The 21,244-nt window shown below is 37.3% G+C and overlaps 1 protein-coding gene across 5 annotated transcripts in view; it reads left to right on the forward strand.

Annotated features, from left to right (window-relative positions):
- The window catches only part of CADPS2 (calcium dependent secretion activator 2), a 292,353-nt gene that overhangs the window by 126,932 nt on the left and 144,177 nt on the right, over positions 1-21,244 (forward strand). For all 5 annotated transcript variants that reach the window (XM_068996437.1, XM_068996444.1, XM_068996463.1 and 2 more), the window contains exon 7: positions 15,246-15,357. In XM_068996437.1, the coding sequence (XP_068852538.1) occupies positions 15,246-15,357 (112 nt within the window). The remainder of the gene's footprint in view (positions 1-15,245; positions 15,358-21,244) is intronic.

Genomic DNA, 21,244 nt, shown 5'->3' on the forward strand with positions numbered 1-21,244 from the left:
ATGCACAAGTTTTTGAATTTTGGGCATGTTTATCTTCCTTTCAGAGAACAGTCTGTGGATGTTAAGGGTTTTGTTTTCCCTAGCTATTTCCAGATATGGTGAACAAAATATGAGAGGGATGGTTCACAATCACTTCATGGCTTGCTTACTTCATACTGCAGGTTAAGGTAAAGGTTGTAGAATCAATCAGAAGTGTATAGATGCATCAAGTAAAAGTTACTAACAGATTAATTGATTTTCCTACTTGTAAAAGTAGAAGCTTTGGGAAAGGGAAGTTCCAGGAAAGATGGAGTCAATACAAGAACAACTGAAATGTTTCTAGGAAAAGGTGTAATGTTGGGACCTGCTCCAAGCTTGTAAACTGATTTCATGAACTTCAGGCTCAAAAGGTATGAGTTGATTGAATATGAAAGACAGATTATGGGATATTCCATCTAAGTGATGTTGTACAAACTTACATGGATTTGTTTGGAAAAAATTATGCATCTTTAGAAGGTGGATTTTTGAGAGGCGCCCTGAACTGTACTCTGGAGGCACAGGAATGGGAGTTACTGGTGCTGTTGACCTGCTGTCCTGTAAAACAGTGTAACTTAAAGGGGCAAGGATTTTAGTGCTCTGAAAAGTATCTAGTTCTTGTGCTCCTCTGATTTGTACTGTTTTCCATTTCTGGCAAGAGTGATTAGGAGACATTGGCATGCCGTATGATTATGAGCATTTAGAGACACAGCTCTTGAGCACAGATAGAGATGTCGTTTGAGGCAATGGGGAGGATATTAAATTAGACAAGCATGAAATTAGCAAATTACGAGCAAACAGTAAGAAGATGGTGAAAGCTGCCTATGGAATGGGACATGCTTTCTTCCATAGTTTAGTTTTTCTGTTAGAGGCAAACCAGGTTTTCTTGGCAGTAGCGATATTGCTTTTATTGATTGGTGGCAGAGGCAACTAAGTGGGCTTAGCAGAGTTTAATCAGAAATTAAGCTGGTGGAAGAGCGCTGGTGGGCAAGCACAGCCAGACCATCTCTTTTCTGATATAGAAAAAACAGCTGTCAGATGCCCGGGGCTACTGCCTGCCTGCTTTGCCTGCTGCTGGAGTTGTCTTCTTACTGGTATAATTTTTAGTGCTGTCTTTCTGATACGAAGGAAAAGTATCAGTGAGGCTGGAGGAGATCATAACTTCAGATTTTATGTAGGATGTGCAGCTAGAAAAGGGTACTGAAGCTCTCATACTAAGCATAGAATGAGACAGTGATGAAAAGTGAATGATTACCACCAGCCTGCTGTGGGAGACTGCTGTCAGGAGCTCCAAATCATGTGCTTGTCAAACACATTTTTCTGTAGTCAGTTTATCATTTTGAACTGGTAGCTACATTTGTGAAAAAAAAAGCAGTATAAAGAATTATTTATGCCTATTTTTTTCATCTGTGAAACATCAGTGTATGCAGTGCAATGCTACTACTCAGAAAATGCAAAAGCTTTGACAGGGAAAAGGAGAAAATGAGATACTCAGATGAATGTTACAAAATGCCACTGCAAGCCAGTGTGATCTTAGAGGAGAGATTAATGGAAACATGAGCCAAGTGAACACTTAATTCACAATTTAACCACTGTTCCAAAATGTTGAATATTTTCTCAATTATTTTTATAAATATATAGAAGTATTCCTCTAAATCCCAAAGTGCCACCATAAGAGTAATAAGAAAATTAGAAGCAATATTCTTTCTTAAAGGGGAGGTGCCTGATTCAAGTCCCTGGAAGGAGAGCATAGTTTTGATCAGTAATAAATATTTTCTGGTTTGTTAATGCATTTAACCCCTGCTTTCTCTCTTGTTGAATAATAACTTCGTGAGTTTATGTTTAAGTGCTTCATTTCCTTCTTTAGCAAGCTAAATGAAGTACTGCTTATATGTATCTTACTGAGTAACTAATGATCATTCTAAAATGCAAACGCTATAGAATAATGCAGTTTTACTGAGCTTATGTCTTGGACAGTTTTACAAACAGATCAGTTACACAGCTTCACATGCAAGCCCTATAAAATTTTTATAACTGCCTGTGAAGTATTTCTTCATTCCTTCCAACTGTTTCCTGCCTTTTAGCCCTACTGAAAATCCCTCCAACATAGCCTGTGACCTTTTCTACCAGAGATCAGTAAGCAGAGCCCTCAGAGGCCCTTTTAGTTGTGTGAAGCTTTTCATAACTTTGTTGCTGTGATGCCACAGGGGGTCATCTGCAAAAATCCAGTGCTAATTTCATTTTTCAAATGTTACTGAAGTGGCCTTGTTTTTAGTCTTGTGAAGCCTAGTATCCACAATTTTTTCTTACTGATTTTTATTAATTCTGAATATTAAATAATGGGATTTCTTGAAAGTGTCATGTTTTAGGCGTGTATAATCATGCCTAAAGATAAAAAATGGGAACATGCTGTCATTTAGTACTACACATGACATTCTCTTGTGACATACAATAGGAAAAGATCATATCTTGATGCTGAGAAAACTTTTAATAGAGACAGGATATTCTTCATGTGAACAAAACAAATAAGATGATCATATTTTACTGCCAGTGATTGCAGAATCCTATTAAAAGGGTTATTATATGTTAGAAGTATGTGAAGAATGCATGATTAAATGTGACTAGAGGAGGCAGGGAACCTCGGTCAGTGCTGCACAAATGAAGTAAATGCTGCTCACATTATTTTTATGCCATATTCTACCATCATTAATTCCATAAAGTATTTGAAGTATGAGAACTTGTAGATACATTGTGAGGTTTGCATAGCAAAACTTCGATAGAGCAGTTTTTAAAAAAAGGAAAAAAAGGGCCTAATTTCTACAATTTAAAACTTTCATAAATTACATGTTCGCCCATGAAAAAAATAGTACTTTTTTAATAGGGTGTTTTAAGGATGTGGTCTAAGACAACATTTCTGAAGGGAAAAAGTATGATAACATTTATAATATGACAGTCATGTTCCAAACATCAGAAAGTTTTCTTTCTTCATCTTCATCATAGTTCCTGCAACTGTCTAATCTTTTATTTTTGATTAAGGGAAACAAGGGGATAGTAACACTTAAAGCTGTCACCTAACTTGTGGTTGACAACACAGATGTACAGTGTGTAAGGAAAGAGAAAGCACACCTAATCTTCTTTTCCCACGTGCTGCTGCTCTCTGTCTGATAGATCTGCATAAATGAAGTTTGTTTCATTCAGTAATGCTTTAAATACACTGCTGGTTTTCTGAAGTCATTCCTCATACTGCTTTCCTGTGTAGGAATTCATGTTCTTGCTTTTTCACAGGAGAAAATGTAGAATGAAAAAGTTGTACCTGCCTCATATGCACCTGCCTTTGATTCTTAAATAGAAAATGAGAGAATATACACACAGGAAGAAAGGAGGGACAGAAACACAAGTTTTGGCTTATTAGAGAGGCAATAATCAAACTCTTCCGTTGCTGGCAAGCTGACTAACTCTCCTTACATTTTGGGGTTTTTTTCTGTTCTTTGTCTGGGTGCCTTTTTTATTGAAATGAATATATTTGCACATGGGAATTTTTATATGGGGATAATGAGACTGTATTTTCATGGTGCCTGATCTAACTGTGCTTAGCTTGCTGTTCATATGCTTCCTATTGTATCTTCTGAGGATAAATTCTCTTTGGGATTTAGCTTCTTGATCAGGGTATTTTACTTTCACCTGTTCTTGTAACTGTTACCTTTGAAAGATTTTTGCTTGCAGCTAGGTGCAGCAAAATCTAGTGTTGATCTCACATAGGATAACAAAGTAGTTCTTCCTACTTTTGGCATACAGAGTTATTTTCTTTAAGACATAAATACATTTTAGACAACATGTACAAAAACAAGATTATATGTTAGAGATCCTCTGTATATTTTTATTAAGATCATTTCACAGGCTAAAGCTTGAGAGACATAATTATGTTGATGTACACAATGCTGAAAACTTGGTGAAGATGAGCATGATCCTTTAATAGTATTTTGGAATTTTAGGGTGACAAGTGGGTATCATGACAGGAAACAAAGTGTGTCTGCTTTCATAAACAAGGCTTGACTGAGTTGTGTAGTGATTGTTATCATTTTCTCCAAGATTAATCTTTATTTCTCTAAAGGATAAATCCAATCATTGTGTTCATCTTGTCATATGTCAGTATGTGTTTCTTTTTGGAGCAATTCACAAAATAGGGTGGAAGAAACTATCTTTCAAAAAATTGGGGGCTGTGATTAAATACCATATATGTTGATTATCCAGCTGTTAAGAGGGAAAAAAAGAAATTAACAGTAGGAAATGATCTGATGTTTCCTTGGTTCTGCAAAGAAAATGATGGAGAAGAAAAAGAATATGCATTTATCCCAGCCTATGTTCTGGATTAATGATGGAAGAGTTTCACAGAAGAAATATGGATTCAGCTGAAAATACACTTTGATAGTTTCATTCACTTGGTGCCTTGGTGCTATGTTCTGTCATTGGTTACTATTTTATATTGTCTAAGAAATTTTTCATCTCTCTTATTGCAGAGAAATACGAATTTCATACCGAGCCTTAATATTAAAAGACATTTGAAACTGCACTGGATAATAACCTGAGCAACCTAACTTTAACTGTTCTTGCTCTGCACAGGGTTTGAACTAGATGACCTCCAGGGGTTCCTTTCAGCCTAAATTTTATGGTGATTCTATGATTAGCTCCCAAAATATTCTAAGTCTAAGGGACTTGTGAAAGCCACTACTGTTAGAAGGGAATATTCAGTTTTCGGATAAAGAAGCGTAGCATGGAAGAAATTGGGATGAAAGGAGATAATTAAGGCTGGTTGTATTCCCTGCTCTATTTGGATAGTTAACAATGAACATAATCCTTATGTCACCAAGGCATATGTTAAGGTATAAAATATATATATACCCTATATAATACATATATAGAGAGTATTAACCCTCCTCATCTAGTGGCACCACTGGAAAGAACAGCTGCGTATCTGTCTTCTTTTAAAATGTAGTATTACATTACATGTCTCCTGCAAGACTGAAACCAGTTTTATTTCACAGTGCATTTTGGAAGTCTTTAGGTTTGAAGATGCATGTCCCACCCATGCCTTTCACTATAGCAATCAGAGCTTGGAGGAAGACTGGTTACACACTGCTTAATGCACAAGTTGTATCTGTTTCCATGCTCATTCCCACCTGATCCAAAACAAATGCAATATCTTACAGACAGATACAACACTGTGCTAAAGCATATAAAGATGTGTGATCCAGCTTAAAACTGGAAGCCATTTGGCTATGAATAACATGGTGGAGCCAAAGCTAATTAAATCTTGCTTATAAGCAAAACAGTTCTGATCAGGCTAAGCCTTATTCTAATATAGCTACCTGGCCTCTGGCTGGGTCAAGCTGAAGGCAAAGGCAGCCTGTAAAGTATCTTCTAGAGGAATGTGGTCTGTCTGTCAAAAAAAAGGTGGGGTTGCAAAGCATTACCTCAAATTTTACCTCCAATCTCCTCCTGGAATATTTTGGTAGAGTGAATTTGAAATTTGTGTTTCAGAGTGGTTTGCACCTGTCTTATCTTTGAGAGGCTTAGTTATTGTTTATGGGCAATAGTTGGCATGAAGAAAATTCCTTTGGATTCTTCTTAAATTTTGATGTGACCTAAATGCCCTATTTTGCATTTTAAAATTACCCTATTCTTTTATCTTGGTTTGATGAGACCTTTCAAAGATTTGCTTATTATATGTCTTGTAAGCAATATGACACAGGAACATTAAAATTAATTGCTAAAAATTTTACTAGATATAGTGTTTGAATTGGAACAAATTTTACAGCCTAATTTAGTTCAGGGTTGTTTTTTGGGTAAAGAGAAATCGTGAAAAAAAGGATTTGAAAGAAAGAAGTTTCTGCTTTTGAGTCCTGTTCAGGCTAAGGATACTTTATACATCCCAAATGCTCATGACATTCAGAAAGCTGTTTTTCACCCCACTATGGGCACTCTTCTTTGCTGTCACTTGGTTAGCATGTGCATTGATCCTCAGAAGTGTCAAGAGGTCCAGTACTTTTAGAATACAGAATAGTCCACTGAACAGATGAAGAAAATATATTTAGAGATCCTGAAATTTCTTAATAACTACATTTATAATAACATCATTTAAGGTGTGAGTCTGCAGGTTAGTGTGCCTATTTGAAAGCAATACTAGCAGGTTGAGAGTAGGAGGACACCAAAAACAAAGGCAGGGTAGTGTGGAAAGCTGATAAGAGCAGTAGGACTCAGAGAAGTAAAAGGAGTTTCAGAATAAAACACACCTACTGGTCTTATGCCAGCTGTAATACTGATGATTTCTGATTTTATTCCTGGCTCTTCCCTGATAGACCCTGCAGGCTCGGATAGGTCAGTGGTTTGTGATTAATTTCCCCCCATCTTTAGACTGACATGACAGCATATACCTGCTTATTCAAAGTACAATGAGTTTATCAATGTTTGTACAAGGTTTTTGAAGGTTTAAAGTGTCACAGAAATACAAAGTAACATGAAGAAATAGGAGTTGCAACTTTTAACAGTGTTGTGATGGATTCATAATTATCTTTTTCAAGGAAAAAGTGAAATAAATATGCATATAGAAATTTCGAGAGCATAAATGACCATATCTTGCCTTTGTGTCCATCACCAGTCTCTAGGTGGGTTTGAACCTTGGAGGTAATGCCTCTTATGAATTGTTCACTTAATATGTATCAGTGGTTGCCATCGCCTGGTAGTGTGTCAGTCTAGATACATACCCGTGAAAATTTTCACCCTGGCTTGTCTTGGTTGCCTGTATTGAAAGTGAGATGTGAAAGCAAGACTAATAATTTATTCATACTGTTTTATGTTTGTAATGACATAACTTGTCATAATAGCATTCTGTACTGTCAGAGTGCACTTTTCTCCTTTTCAGTGTAGGAAGCCTAAATGAGTGTTTTTACTTAGTTGCTTATTATGCACTGAACCCCTCTTCTGGTTTGCCTTTCTGGTTTCTATTAGATACCTTTTTGTTTTAAAGGAAAACTAGTCACAGTTTTGTTGTGGTTTTTTTACAAGTAATTTTTTTCATGTATTAATAGTTTTTTATGCTTAAAAATAAATACATAGTTGTGCGTAGATCATTGTTAGCTCTGAGATAAATAGTAATTTTGAGCTCTGTTAATTCCTTTATTTAAAACAGTTGTTATTTTACCAAAAGCAAATCCTGAAAAAAATGTGCATATTATCAGATTATTCTTTTTTTCTTTAATATTAGTAGTTGTATAAAGGAGCTTTACAATATAGCATATTGATCAGAACACTGTATCCTTGCTGTTGCCGAAGTAAGGATACAATTTGGACCTTTCTGTTCCTTGAGAAAAAAGTTCCAAGAAGGGATTCCTGTTATTCTGTAACAGTCACCCTAAAACCCCTTAATTTTGCTGCTAAATCCACAGAAAAAGAAAAAAATTACCCAAACTTTTTTTTTTTTGAGTGACTATACTAGATAGTGACTCAAAAATGAGTTCAGAAATTAAATGATGGGCTGCTTAGTGTGTGCAGCTACAGGTGCTGAACACAAATTTCCTGTAAGGGAGTGCTGAAGAGATGGTTTGTTAGTCTGCATTTCAAACCATTAGTGTGCTGGCTCAAAAGTTCCCATATAGACAGAAATAAATGGTAAAACACAATAGTGTAGACTTGGCTTAGGTGGACTCAAAGGTGACCTTTAAAGGTAATTGCATGACTTTTCCATGCTTATACCAAGACTTACCTTTTTTCTGTACTTTCCCTTCCTCCTGTCATTCATCTCTGTAGAACAAATTATTTTTCTCCTATCTATATTTTGTAGCTTTAGGAATGTTTTGATGGGAATCTCAGGGTTAAAACCATTACCATTGTCATGCTTCTTCAACAGCTGACAGCCCATTAGATAGTAGCTAAATAGGGAAAGTATTTATGCCAAGTATTAGTGTTTCTTTGATAGGGATTGTGAAACAATGAATTTGTAGTTCTCAAGATTTGCACATAAAATGGTGGAATCACAGTAACACAGGGAAGAACAGAGTCAAAAAAGATTAGCTGAGATCAGTGATGAAAGGCCAAGATACAAAACCAACCTCATTGCCTGAGCGTGGGACTTGTCTGTGCTTCTACTGTGAAAGGATGTTATGATTTGTTTAGAACTTCCTTTATGCTTTGCTTTTCAGTTGCAGCTTAATGTGCTTGCTCTGAGTGAGGAAGTTATGCTCTTTGTTCTTCCTTTAAAATAAATGAGTAATTTTAAAATAGAGAAATAAAAAAATATTTCCCAAGGAAAACATTTACAATGCAAATCCCATTATAAGCATTATAGAACGGTACAAGCATACAAGCTCTTTCCCTTGTGGTTCTAAACTTTAATTCCAGATCTCACTGATATACTGGAGAATGCATAAATAAATAAATAAATAAATAGTGGTTTTAATGTTGCATATAAGGAATAATCTCTACCCTATCGAATCCTTAGTGTTGCATAATAAACTTCTGTTGCATGTGCAGTAACTTTCAACATCCCTTTTCAAAGGAAGAAGCTGCAATGTTCATATTATTTGGTACAGTGGTCAAAAGAAAAAATAAACATGCTTTTGGGTTGTATGAGATGGCTGTTAGAGTTAAATCTATGTTTTCTAGTGTAGCATCCTGGTGTCAATCATTAACAAATGGCTTATTTTTGTGCTCCTAAGAGAAAATGAAATGTTTATGATATTTTTCCAAGTATCAGCAGGGAAGAACTAGTAGCAATTAGCACCAACTAATACTCTCTTTAGGAGTCTCAGTAAAACCACCAAAATCAAATAAGTATGGATTTAACTCTATTTTTATTTGGCTGAGTGGAGCCTCCTCGTCAAATTATAGATTTATTGTCAGATTGGTGTGGGGTGACTTGCACTGCTGGTACAGAGCCTGGCTCGTGGTCTCACATTTTCTCTCTGTCTATATCCATGCAGTTGGATGTAGTGATATGCAATACTTCATGAATTCCACATTCACACAATCCTTCACTAATAACAGAAGGTTTGTCAGACCCGGATTTGAAGTATTTTAATGCATCAATGTAGTTGGATGTGTCAGGAGGTGCTGAACCTCCTCTGTCCTTTAGTTTCCTGGCCTTTCATCTCACAACTTGCACTGTGAGTATGGTTTCTACTCTGAGGGTTATAAATACCTGGTTTTGTACAGTTAAAGTTTGTTTCTAAACAAAGTAGAAACAGCAGAGTTGGTATAGGTTCTTGAAATAGTTGAAACACAAAGATATTGCAGAGACCTCAACATTGTATTTCCAGTCCATCTCCAAGATGTGCAAAGATGAAGTGCTGGTAAATCTCTTGCTCCTGTGGAGCAGTAAGATGCCTAACAAACTGGCTTGGGTGAGTCTTCCTGCTCATTCCAGCTCATGTCCACATCCCTGTTTGGATAGCAAATAAGAAAACTCTTCCAGAAGGCCTCTTAAGATAGGTTAATTAATAGTTAAGAAACACGTTGCAGTTATGAAGAAGACTTAAGAATCAAACCCAGAAAGGTGGCACCAAGGAAGCCAATACACTCTGGTACTGGTTTCAAAACTGAGGTTTCCTTATTGCTGAGGACAAAAAATGGTGTAAAAATTCTGTAGAGTTAATATTTTATCAGAAATAAAATATTCCAATAATAAGGGCTAAAATAAAATTCTAGATCTTTGCCTAGAATAATAAATTTTATTACATTCACTCCCATGATCTCATTAAAAAAAGTTTTGACTAACAGATACCATAAGTTAAATGGAACCCGAGAGAAATTTGCTGCTGTTTCCAGTGTATGAAATGTGTTCCAAACTGAAGTAGAAAAATAAATTCACTTAGAGGGGTTTCTGTGACACAATGATAAATCTTTAGCCGAAATAAACATTCACCTTCTTCCTGGAAGTAGGTACTATTGCAGTGAAGGGAAATAAACTTTGGCAATAGATTTTGTCACTAATTACTGTATCAGCCCACGTACCTCTGACAGCAGCAGAGAAATATGGTGAAAAGACTGTGGCTTGTGGTTAAAGATGAACAAACACCAAATCACTGCAGTTTCTATAGTAAAGAGAATGAGTAGGTAAAAGCAGAAAAATTATGTAAACAAAGGAAAATTATATGGCAAAATGAGAGCCTGAAGAGGCAAAATTAGGAGGGTTTTTTCAGACTTAAATTTGGTAGCTTTAGAGGTGTCCATTATGCTACATGGGCTGCAGTTGACAGTGCTGTGAGGACACTGCAGCAGTTAGTGCTGAAGTTATTGCTACTTTTTCTAGCAAGATTTAAGAAAAACAAAAAAACAAACAACCATACTATAATGGTAGTTATTTAGCTTTATATAAATATTGCATGAGATCCATACTTGTTTTGTCTAAAATTTTGCACTTCCCATCTGGACACTGTCAGCACCAAAATTTTTCACATTAACAAAAGTCATTGGACCAATACTCAAAAATCAATGGCTCCTCCAAAGGTGTGGAGGTGATTGATTTTTTGTTTCCATTGCTTGCATACGTTTGATAGTTAAAACATATCCTATTACAAATATGAAGCATTGCATTTTTCTTTGTAGTTAAGTTTTACTAAAGATACACTGTTTGTAAATAACAATTTCAGAAGATAGATGAATTAGTTTGCTTGTTCTTCCTTCTCATCCTTCCTTCCATCCTTCCTTCAGGAGCTCCATAGCAAAGCAAGCTTTAAATAAATTATCTGCAATATACTTTGACTCAATATCAAAATGGCACAAAGGAATTGCTTCTCTTTTCACAGAAAGCCAGGTTTCAACCTACAGGTTCACCTGCGTGAAAAGTAAAAGTCAGCTGTAAGATTTATTTTCATGCAGAAAATATTTCAGTTATTGATGTTGAAAGTTAAAATATAAAGAAGAGCAACTTCTTTATTCTGCATTCATGTTCTGGAGACCACATTGTTCCTATTGAATACAGAAAGTAGTTTGATTAAACAATTTAAAAGTTTTTGTCTTACGAACTAATATGAACAATCCTTTGTATATTGGTTGACTTCAGTGTCTGTGGTTCAGAAACAAAAACATTTCTGGGAAGTACTGTATTTTCTGTAGGAAAAATATCAGGTTGCAACTCCAAACTTAAAAGAAAAACATCAATTTGTCTGACCTATACCTAGCAGCTTAGCTGCTAAATTTAAAGGAGTTGTTCTGCTAAAATATACACTCCAGAGAGATTAAGCAAATGTGAGAACCAGAAATATTAATGCTTTAATCGGTGTCAAAAAATGCATTTGACAGACTACAAATGTGTTTTGGAAGAAAAATAATTAAATTTTTGAGAAAAAATGTGGATGTAATTACACTAGCACATAAAATCTATAAGTTGAAAAAAGAAATTGCAGTAATGGTGATCAAGATTTGTATCATGATAATTACGGTATTGATTCCCTCAATTACTAGGTAATTAAAATCCACCATTAAACTCACCAGCTCTTTGAATAGGTATATAGTTCTAGAATAAATACCCAAAAGTATGGAAAAAATTTATGGAATTTTACAGTGGAAATAAGAAGTGATTAAGTAAAATCTTATTTACTGGATAGGAAGGCTATATTTACAATCTTGGCATTGTAGGTAAGATTGATCCAATTTAATTACGCAGTTCTTAGTTGCAGATGATGATGGTACAATACCTTATTCAAAGATATTGTTTGCATGTACGTTGCAATAAATTTTAAATTGATCTGTATGCTGAAAATCTGATGTCTTTTTTTATCCTCTCAGATACAGAAGCTGAAAATGTGATATCCGTTTAAATGGAATTTGGTTTAAATGAAGTATTATTCATAAACAGGAAGAATTAACAAATCGTTGATTTGTTGACTGGAGTTGTACCAGGTGTCATAAAAGAAATAGCCAGGGGGGAAAATAAAGTTGAAATCTGTCAGATCTTGAGCACCTGTATAATTTCAGAACAGTAAAGAGTATTTCAAAATAGTCTGGCTTGTGTATGCCTGCAAGCTTTACTCATTCTATCCCTTATTTTGGGTCGTCCTTAATAAATGCTGAGTTCCTGGTATCTTGTTATATTCATGGCACAACCTTTACAGATCAGAATTTTATTTCTAACAGAACTGAAGTTTATTAGGAGGTGTTGACAGTGCAAACTACAGCCAGAAAGGCCATTCTTATTGTTACACCTCATTTCATACCGACAAAACAAAAAATTCAAATTGCAAATTGTTATTAGCATGAACATTCATATGGGTTAGACTACAGGTGGGAATTTTGATTAGGCTGTCATTTCTGACTTCTGCTTCAGTTGTTGCCTGATGTATTAATAGTATGCATGATACCATTATGTGCTTTTAAATGTACAGCATGTAGATGAACTCAATCTATCTAGATAAACTCAATTTGTCTAGATTATTGGTCTCTTATATTCTTTCTTGGAAGGAGCAAACTAAAATGAACATGATACCGCTATTTTGGCTGCTGGTTTCAAATGGTATGAATTGATACCTCTGCAACAACACAAAGCTTCAAAGAAACAGGACTTGTGTTCCAGTAATACACAAGGAACAAAAAGATGAGCTGTGTGTACTTTGCTGTTACATTGGCAGACAGGAACACCGGATGCCCACAATTAAGTGTGATAGTAAAGGATAGAATCTTGGATTTGCCTTTTCTAACAGAACATGATTTCTCATGAGCTCTTTCATGAGGAATGATAGTAAAACCTAAAGTCCATAAAATCTGTGATCATCTGCTCTTCCAGATAAGTCACTTTCAAATAAATGTCCCTAAGAGGCTATGAGAGTCAGCTGAAGTCCTAATCATCCAGGAGCATGCAGATCAGCTCATGGAATGTTTCTACCATGAACATTAAGCTTTAAGAATTTATTCAGACCATTCTTGTTCACCCCAGGATTTTCACTTACTGCTGCAGATGAAACAGGGGATGGGAGAAAGATGTCAGTCGAGGCTGGTAATCAGATTCAATGTTAAAGGTGATTCCTAGTACTATGTGAGTGCCAACAGATGGATGATCCCATGTTACTCCCATTCTCATCAGTATCTCACTGTGCATCTAAATTGAAAAAGGAGCAAATTCTTTCAGGCTCCCTGGGCGAGGCTCATGTGTGCCCCATCCCTGCCTGCTGTGTCCTGCAGAGATGTAGTCTGGGTCTCCAAAGAAAGCTGCACCACTTTCCAGGAAGTTCTTTGAACCTGATGCTAGGGTGCTCAAACCCCAGCAAATGTTGAAGCACACACCTACTGCTCAGCTTGCAGAACCTGAGTTGCTGCAAGTGATGTTCACTTCATTGAACAGGCTGGGTCTCTTCCCTTCAGTCAGCGAGACCACTTATTTCTCTTCTCTTTTGTATGAATTGATGCTGGCACTAGACCTTTGTAGACCTTTGGGTTTGTTTTGTTATTTTAATGGGAGTTTCTCTTGGGTTTTTTGTGTGGTCCTGTCTATTATGGCATGCACAGTTTAATGCTTCTGGAAGCTCAGGGACAAACAAACCTGACAGCTGAGAGAGAGGGTGTAGCTATCAAAGTGCTTAGATTGTGCTTCCAAATTCAAGGCAGCATTCTTCCTGAATGCTGGGATCTGGAGGCTAAACTGAAGATAAAACTATCTCATCTTTTATAAAGGTGCTTTCTCCTTGGAAATTTCATTTCTGTATTGTGACAAAACATACCCCTGCCACTGCCACTGGGAAAAGCAGTAGTGCTAGGCATTGTCTTATCCTGCAGCTGCAGCATCTATCATAAGATCATAAACAGGTTTTCTCCCACTCAGGAAGATAATTTGTCAGAGTTTCTATTTCAATTACCACTTTGTGGAGGCTAAAGCTATGCACACCACAGACACAGTAAGCATCTATCTAACCTAGACGAAGCAAAGAAGACAGAATTTAATGCAAGATTCAGTTAATTTGTGGTGAACTTCACTTTTGGAGTCAGGCATGCTCAGCCACCTGTAGGACTGGTTTATACAGAACTGCTGCTTCCTTAAAGCTTTATTGGTTTTGATTGCATATTACTTCTAGACTTGGTCTTGAAGTCTGTAACTCATGGTAGTTGAAGCATTTTCTTTTTCCCTAATAAATCCCTTTGCTGGAAAATTGCTACTCTTATGTTCATGTTGCAATACTGGAGAGATTGTGTATTCTTGAATGTAAATGAAAATAACTTCTTTTTCTAAATGAGAGCCTAAGATTTTGGCTTGTGTAATACATCCTTTTATAGAGCATACTCTTAAGGTCATTTGTTTTCTTTATTTTATTAGTTTCTGATATTTGTAGTATCTCACACAGTAGACAAAATCAAGAGAAATTGGAGCTGTGCTTAATTTTTGCATTTTGTATGTGTCTAGTAGCATAATCACAATCATTTTAATCTATGCAATGGCCTGCTTGTGGTTGTTGAGAAATATGGAATAGATCATTGAAGGAAGTTGCAATCGAATTTGTATAACTATTGTTTTTTGTACCACTGGCACACAGGGAGGAGGGGGGAAGGCTGACAAACCAAGTGCCTTAACTGAGATAATAGATTAACAACTAGAAGTCTGTCTGCCTAATTAAAGTTCTCTAAAAGCATGGAGCCTTGTGGCAGTAATTATCTTGCAGAGCTATAGTCACTCTGATAATATTTTTTCCTATTATTTGCATTTGTGTTTACATTTTTCCTACATTCTCATATTAAGTTGTAACATCTCATAAAATATAAGATTTTCTTTGCGTAAGTCTCTTAATTTATTCATAGTGTGGTTGCCTGAAGTGAATTGAGACATGATTCTTTGCTAAATTAATTTGATTTGTATGCAGGAGATAGTGAATATGTTTCATAGAAAATAGATCCCTATTTGCTTTCTTGCTTAGTTCTTTTTTCTCTATGAAGACGTAATTTCTGTTCTTTGAGTTTTGCCATTAAAAATTTTTGGATTGATGTTTTATGACAAAAGTCATACAGAAAAACCCTGATTTGTTTTATCACAGAGAAAAGCCATTCTTCTATGTCAATATTTGATCTTAGATGTTCAAAAATGTACCTCCATTTTCTCTCCCCTCCCCCTCCTCCAAAAGCTTTAAAATTAAGTTCTAGGAGTGCATTGATAAATATTCAGTTTATATATATATTTTTTATATAAATATTACATTCCTATCGCTCTCAGGCCTGTGCTCAGCCCCAGTTAAATTTTGTTGTTTTGTTCATTGCAGATGGGGAACCCAAGGGGATTTCACCACTACTCATCCTCGGCCTGTTGTCAAAGTAAAACTCTTTACAGAAAGCACCGGGGTGCTGGCACTTGAAGATAAAGAACTGGGAAGAGTGAGTATTATGTGTAGACAAGAGAAATATGTGAGAAATGATGGGTGGAAGTGTGAATATTGATAAAACATAAATGCTATAAGGCCTTCCATACCAGCCTGCTCTGCTGTGGCTCTACTAAAGAGTGTTTTTTTTTATATGAGTGACTTTTCCCAGTGTTCAAAACACGATAGGTTGACTTAAATTACCTTACAGAAATTTACATCAGGCATACATGGTGGTTCTCTTTGTCTTGTTTAAAACATCAATTTCTACATGACATATCAGTGCTTGTAATTACTCAAATTAGGTGTGAAAGGGAGAGAGGTATGACTTGGCATGTAATAAATGTAGCAAACAATTGGGGAAAGGAAAGGAAGGACTTAAGTGGTAGAAGGATGAAGCAGAATGGGAGAGGAGTGAGGGAGATAATCTGTCAGGGTATAATAAGAGTTTATTCTTGTACTCCATGCGCTTCTCCTCCGTGTTCATGTTTTCCCTATCTTGACGGGATACTCTGAGACTGACTGAGTTAGTGAGAGGATGGTGCTAATAATGCCAAGGTCATGGGTTCAATCACCACATGGACCATCCCCTTAATAGCTGGACTCAATGATCGTTCTGGGTCCCTTCCAACTCAGACTATTCTGCAAATTCTGTAAATTTATCCTTTTCAGGCCAAAATCAAGAGCTAGAGAGTGCATTGTATCATAGAAAGAAGAGGTAGGATGAATTAGGTGTAGAGGGTCTGCAAATCTCCCCCTCCTCTCCTTTTGAAATTTTCCCCTCTGACATGTAGCACATGGAAAATAGCTCACATTTTAATGCTCAGTTCTACAATTAGAGTCCTGGCTGTTTCTGATTCAAGCAAGGACAACTTGTTGGGAAGAGCAGAGCTCTTCTCCACTTTGTGTCCTCTGAGCACAGGTGGTTATGCAAAGACACATTCTCCCATGCATTGTGTCACTTGTTAAGGTCAGGACTGTGTCTTCAGGATTACTTCTTGCCTCATCTCATATCCTTCTAAAGGGCTTCCAAGGTCACTTGGTCAAGGTGTAGGTGGGATGTGCATGGGGAAGGTTTCCATGGGGGTACACCCTGGCAAGAGCCAGGCAGGTAATGAGACAGGTACAAAGGAGCCACAGCTGTGCAGCTGAGCAAGCCAGAGTCACCAATATCTGGATTCAGAACAATAAAAGAGATGCTGAAAAGGTAAACTTGCAGGAGCTGCATAGTGTTACTAAATGCAGAAAAGTTTTGTCTCTGTCCCTTCTTGTTCAGTCCTTTCAAAGAAGCAAAAGGGAAGTCAGTGCCAAGGTGAAGGACAGTGGAGGAGGGACTATATGGCCATTGTGAACAGTAGCCAGCATACTCTTTGCCAAGGAGTCAGAGAAGAAAAAAAGTATCATCAGTATGAAGAGGCTAAGGATCACAGGTTTTAGCAGGATCCTCTGTGTCTGCAACCTCAAATAGCTGAAGTTCAGGTACCAGCCCTGGCCTGCTTTCTTATGCTGCAGCTTGTCTGAGTTTCTAGGACAGGAAGTTAAAAGTATTAAAAATTTAGTTTTAAAGAATGAAAACACTTCAAATATAAAATATTGAATATAGCTTTTGCCTTACTTGTGTCCTATGGCCACAGATGATTGGTTTGTGGGTTTTTCACTGCCTCCTCTCCCTGCACACTCCTGGCTGCCTTCTGACACATCTGTATTTGTCAGCTGGTCGAACCAGTTTGAAGAAGGTTTCTTGGTTGGGAGGGGTGAGGGAAAAGGGAAGAAAATAGGTAATTAAGAAGGGATAGAGAGCTCAGTGCCCTGTTGGAGTCTGACCCAGCTTTCCCAGAGACAAAGCAAGCTATACTAAAGATGAGGTAGGGAAGAGCAATCTTCTGTTTCTGTTGTTGATTCTTACTCTCCTGGTATTCTTTGGCAGAGAGTCTGTTTGTTTTTATCAGATGCTCTGAGATTTGGCAGTTTCTAGCAGAATAAACCTATTAAAATAATTTCTTTTTGCTGTTTTTCTTTTTCCCTTGTGAAAAGGATAAAGGCCATCACCTTTTTTCCCCCTCACATTAAAGCTTGTGCTGAGATTGGGAATAGCAAACAGAAGTACCCAAGAGATGCCTGGATACTGCTTTTCCATTTTATAATCCACTCCTGATTTACCAAAAATGTCCAGCCCACATCCTTGCCAAAGAATACCTTCTGAGACAGGCAAGTCAGCAAAAGATAAGCCTCCCACAATGACCCTATGTAGTGCACATGGTCCTTAGCAGTGGAAAATAACATAAAAAGGGCATGTTGGCTGTGAGTTAGCCTGTTTGGGTGTCTGTCCTTCTGCACCTCCCAGGTCTGGTAAAACCTAGGGTTGCTGACAGACACCTTCCAGCTTGTGGGGATAGATACTTAATTCAGGAGAAGAAAGAATCCTCCAACTTACTCCTCTGGTTTAACCAGAGTATTTGTGAGTGGTGGTTGCTAGTTTCAGGGGAGATTGGGAGAAGATCTAACAGAATTCTTACAAAATAGTTGGCAGTAGTATGTACTCTTACGGTACACATTTTAGCTTTCAAAGTCTTCTTTTGTTGGTGAAGTCTTGTTTTCAGGTCTGAGAGATTTAAATTCAAATAGCGTTTGAAAGGATGCAGAATCCCACTGGGTAAGCTTAATTTTTATATTGGCAACTTTATGCTGGGTCATTACAATGCAGTGACTGGAAGGAGTTCATGTGATCAAGCTAGATTTGTTATCCTTGGAAAAGGTCTGAAGATACTTCCTACTGGTATTTTTCCTGTACTTAAAAATTCAACTCAAACCTACTCTTTCTGAGGTAGGCTTACTGTGGACGTTAATTCTCACCTGTCAAGTACTTTCTTGACAGTGTGTGTCTTGACCTGATACCATTTTTCTACATTACTGAAGCTTGCCTTTCCAATAACCTGCAGTTATCCTGAAGGTTTTGTTTTGTTTAATCTATAATTAGTAATAGAAGGCAGCATCAAGCTACATGGTTTGAATTTTGAACTTCTGTCACATACTAAAAGGTTTCTTCTGCCACCAAGGCATCAGTTTTTTAGGAAAAGAGAAATATGGAGCCAGCAAAGGTTTCCCCAGAGCTGTAGAGGAGAAAGTATTTCCATTAAATCCATCTGTGCATAGTGATTTCTCTCACACAGGAACTTAAGATGTAGACCCTGGTATCAGCAGGTCCCCCATTTCCAGAGAAGACACCGCTTATTTCCAGAAGTAACCAGCTCATTGAGGAGCAGAAGGGGTGCAGGCCTGTGCTTTCAGTGGAGAGAACAGATCATACCTACAGCTTTATATACTCCATGTTTGGAAGCTCAGGCTGGGGCCTCACAACCTCTGCTGCAGAAGTCACCAGGTCAGCACCAAGTGATAGAAGGGATGTTGTCTTATTTGACATCTTCTCCCTTCAAAGCATTTAAGATGTGGTTAACTGAAAGGAAGTAATACTTCCTATGTCACTTGTCTGATATGGCTGTCTTCCTCCAAAAATACCAGTAAATCCAGTTGTGAATCTCAAAAGAAGATTTTCCTTGCTGCAGGATATTCTTCTGGCTTCCTGCTGACCACTTTCAAGTGAAAATAAATCTTAAACTTTATTCTCTGTTCTACACAAACTGGAGAACAGTTGTACGAATTCAGTTTTCCACTGAAATTAAAAGCAGAGATGTATGCTGCACAGGAGGGGAAAGGATGTTATTTGGATTTGGGTTCTGCAGAACATAAGCTTTTGGAGTGGTCTGTGTTTGTACAGACCTCTACATACAGTGACTTGAAACCCTGGCTTTAACTTCTAGAAAGTGAGACAGGCTGTATCTTTGAAGGTTAACTTATTCTAATGAGGAAATGTTAAGAACTTACTTTAGTCAAATATCTTTATAATTTGTGGTACAGATTTTATGTGACTGAAACTTATCTGGCCACTTGAATAATTTTTGTATATGCATACAGAAGGCAGAATTGATGTTTGCATTTGTACTTGGAACAATTGAGAAAGTATGAAGAAGCCTTCAGGGTTTGGTGTAAATACTTCTGCAAAATCAGCCTGGTGGTTTCTGAAACACAAGGATCTGACACCACTTTTGCTTGTTCAGTACTTTGTGTATAAAGATGTTCAAACCTAGTAATTCAAAGTGACAGCCATTGTGCGTGCTTAGCACACATGTGAATACAATGTGAGAGCAGCAGGTGCTGTTTGATTGCTGATACTTTTTGAATATAAGAATATTTCAGCCTTGTCGCTCTAACTGTTCAATTAAAAGAAAACTATTGTCTCACAGCCTGCTTGTCACAGTCAGCTGCAGCCAGTAATAATTAGCTGTGCAGCTATGCTTTTGGTTTTTTCTCCTTTAATACTGTTACTCTGTGTTTGATTTAAAATTATAAAATAGCAGTGCTGGCTAGGTACCTATACTCACAGGATTGCTGGGTTTCTGAATGTCGACTGCACTGGGCATGTTGTTTATCTTCTGTGCCGCATTCAAAGAGCCCCTGAGCAGAGACAGTTTCATTCTGTGACTGTTAATTTAAAGCCTGCCATCCTGGGGATTGTCTTTCTCCATGGCACTTTGAAATTACTGAGGTTTCTCAGGTCTGAGTTCTTCTGTCTTTCTTTTTTGAGTATGGAAAATGATAAGAGATTGCTTCCACTCCCACTTTGCTCTTGTCCCCCACGCAGTCTGCCTGTCAGCACTCTGTGATGTCTGTCCGAGTGTTATTGTTTCCATTCTAACGGGGTTCTCAGTAGCTTCTTTGAGAGTGCCTCTCATTGGAAATGCTTGAGATATTTTGTATTCAGGCATTCTCTCTCTTAGATATGGGGGAGAGGCTCTTTAGGAAGGACTCAAAGATTACTTTTATCAATTGCTAAGACCTACCAGAGTAAGTGTTCAGCCAGCACCATCAACAGAGGTTGACTGTATAAACAGTTCTTTATCATCAGCAGTATTCTAGATAGCCCTCTATGTGCCTATTCAGTTTTTCTGTTGGTTTTTGTTTCTTTTTAACCACCTGTTACCCAAAGCCTTGTCTTGGTGTTTCAGCTGTAATGCAATCATAGCCAAACAGCAAGAGATTACTCAATAGGTGAGATGATGGAGCATGCAGAGAAAACTCATCAACTCCCTTGGTGATCGAGCTTTTATTATTTCTCGTTCTTTAGGGGTTCCCAAGGTGATAACTTTTCTAAGGGAATTACTCTCAAGAGAGACATCTCGTTTCCCCTTTCTACCTCCAAATTTGAGCCTCTTCTTGAGCTTCTTTTTCTGCAGTCACCTGGTAGCAGGTTGTCATGACTTAATGCTCGGGGAAAGCAAGTGCAGTGCTGTGCTTAGCAGGCTGCTGCTAGGGCATTCGAGGGAACTTGTCACTGACAGCAGCTTCTGGCTTTCTGACATTAGCCAGTCTTTGGGCAAGGGGCTGACATAACACAGAACAGCTCCAAACTTTCAAGTTAGGGTAGAAGGTATCTTGAGAGGAGTCAGTAGACATTTCTATCAAAACCAGGTGTCCCATAAGTGAGGCTGGGGCCAGAGTTACACAAACTACATAACGTTAAAGGGTTTCTCTAGTCATCTATTTCATATCCCAAACCAGCTTCAATAATTTTTGGTCTATAACTATTTTCAGATCAGTGAAACAGAACATATTTAATAGATTTTTCTATCATATTTGTTCAGAGGATGACCAGCAGCATAAATTTACATATGCCTAATAATAATGGGTATTTGTTTTATAATTTAAATTTTGCTTGTCCTCTCTGCTTGCACTGGCATCTTTTCAAATTGCTGTGTTTTAAAACATGAAAGAAAATCCTTACATTGTATTAATTAGTCCTGTGGCATGATGAAAGCTTCAACAAATGGAGTTGAGGGACTATGTGA

This window comes from Aphelocoma coerulescens, chromosome 1A, assembly GCF_041296385.1.
Source record: "Aphelocoma coerulescens isolate FSJ_1873_10779 chromosome 1A, UR_Acoe_1.0, whole genome shotgun sequence".
Taxonomy (NCBI): domain Eukaryota; kingdom Metazoa; phylum Chordata; class Aves; order Passeriformes; family Corvidae; genus Aphelocoma; species Aphelocoma coerulescens.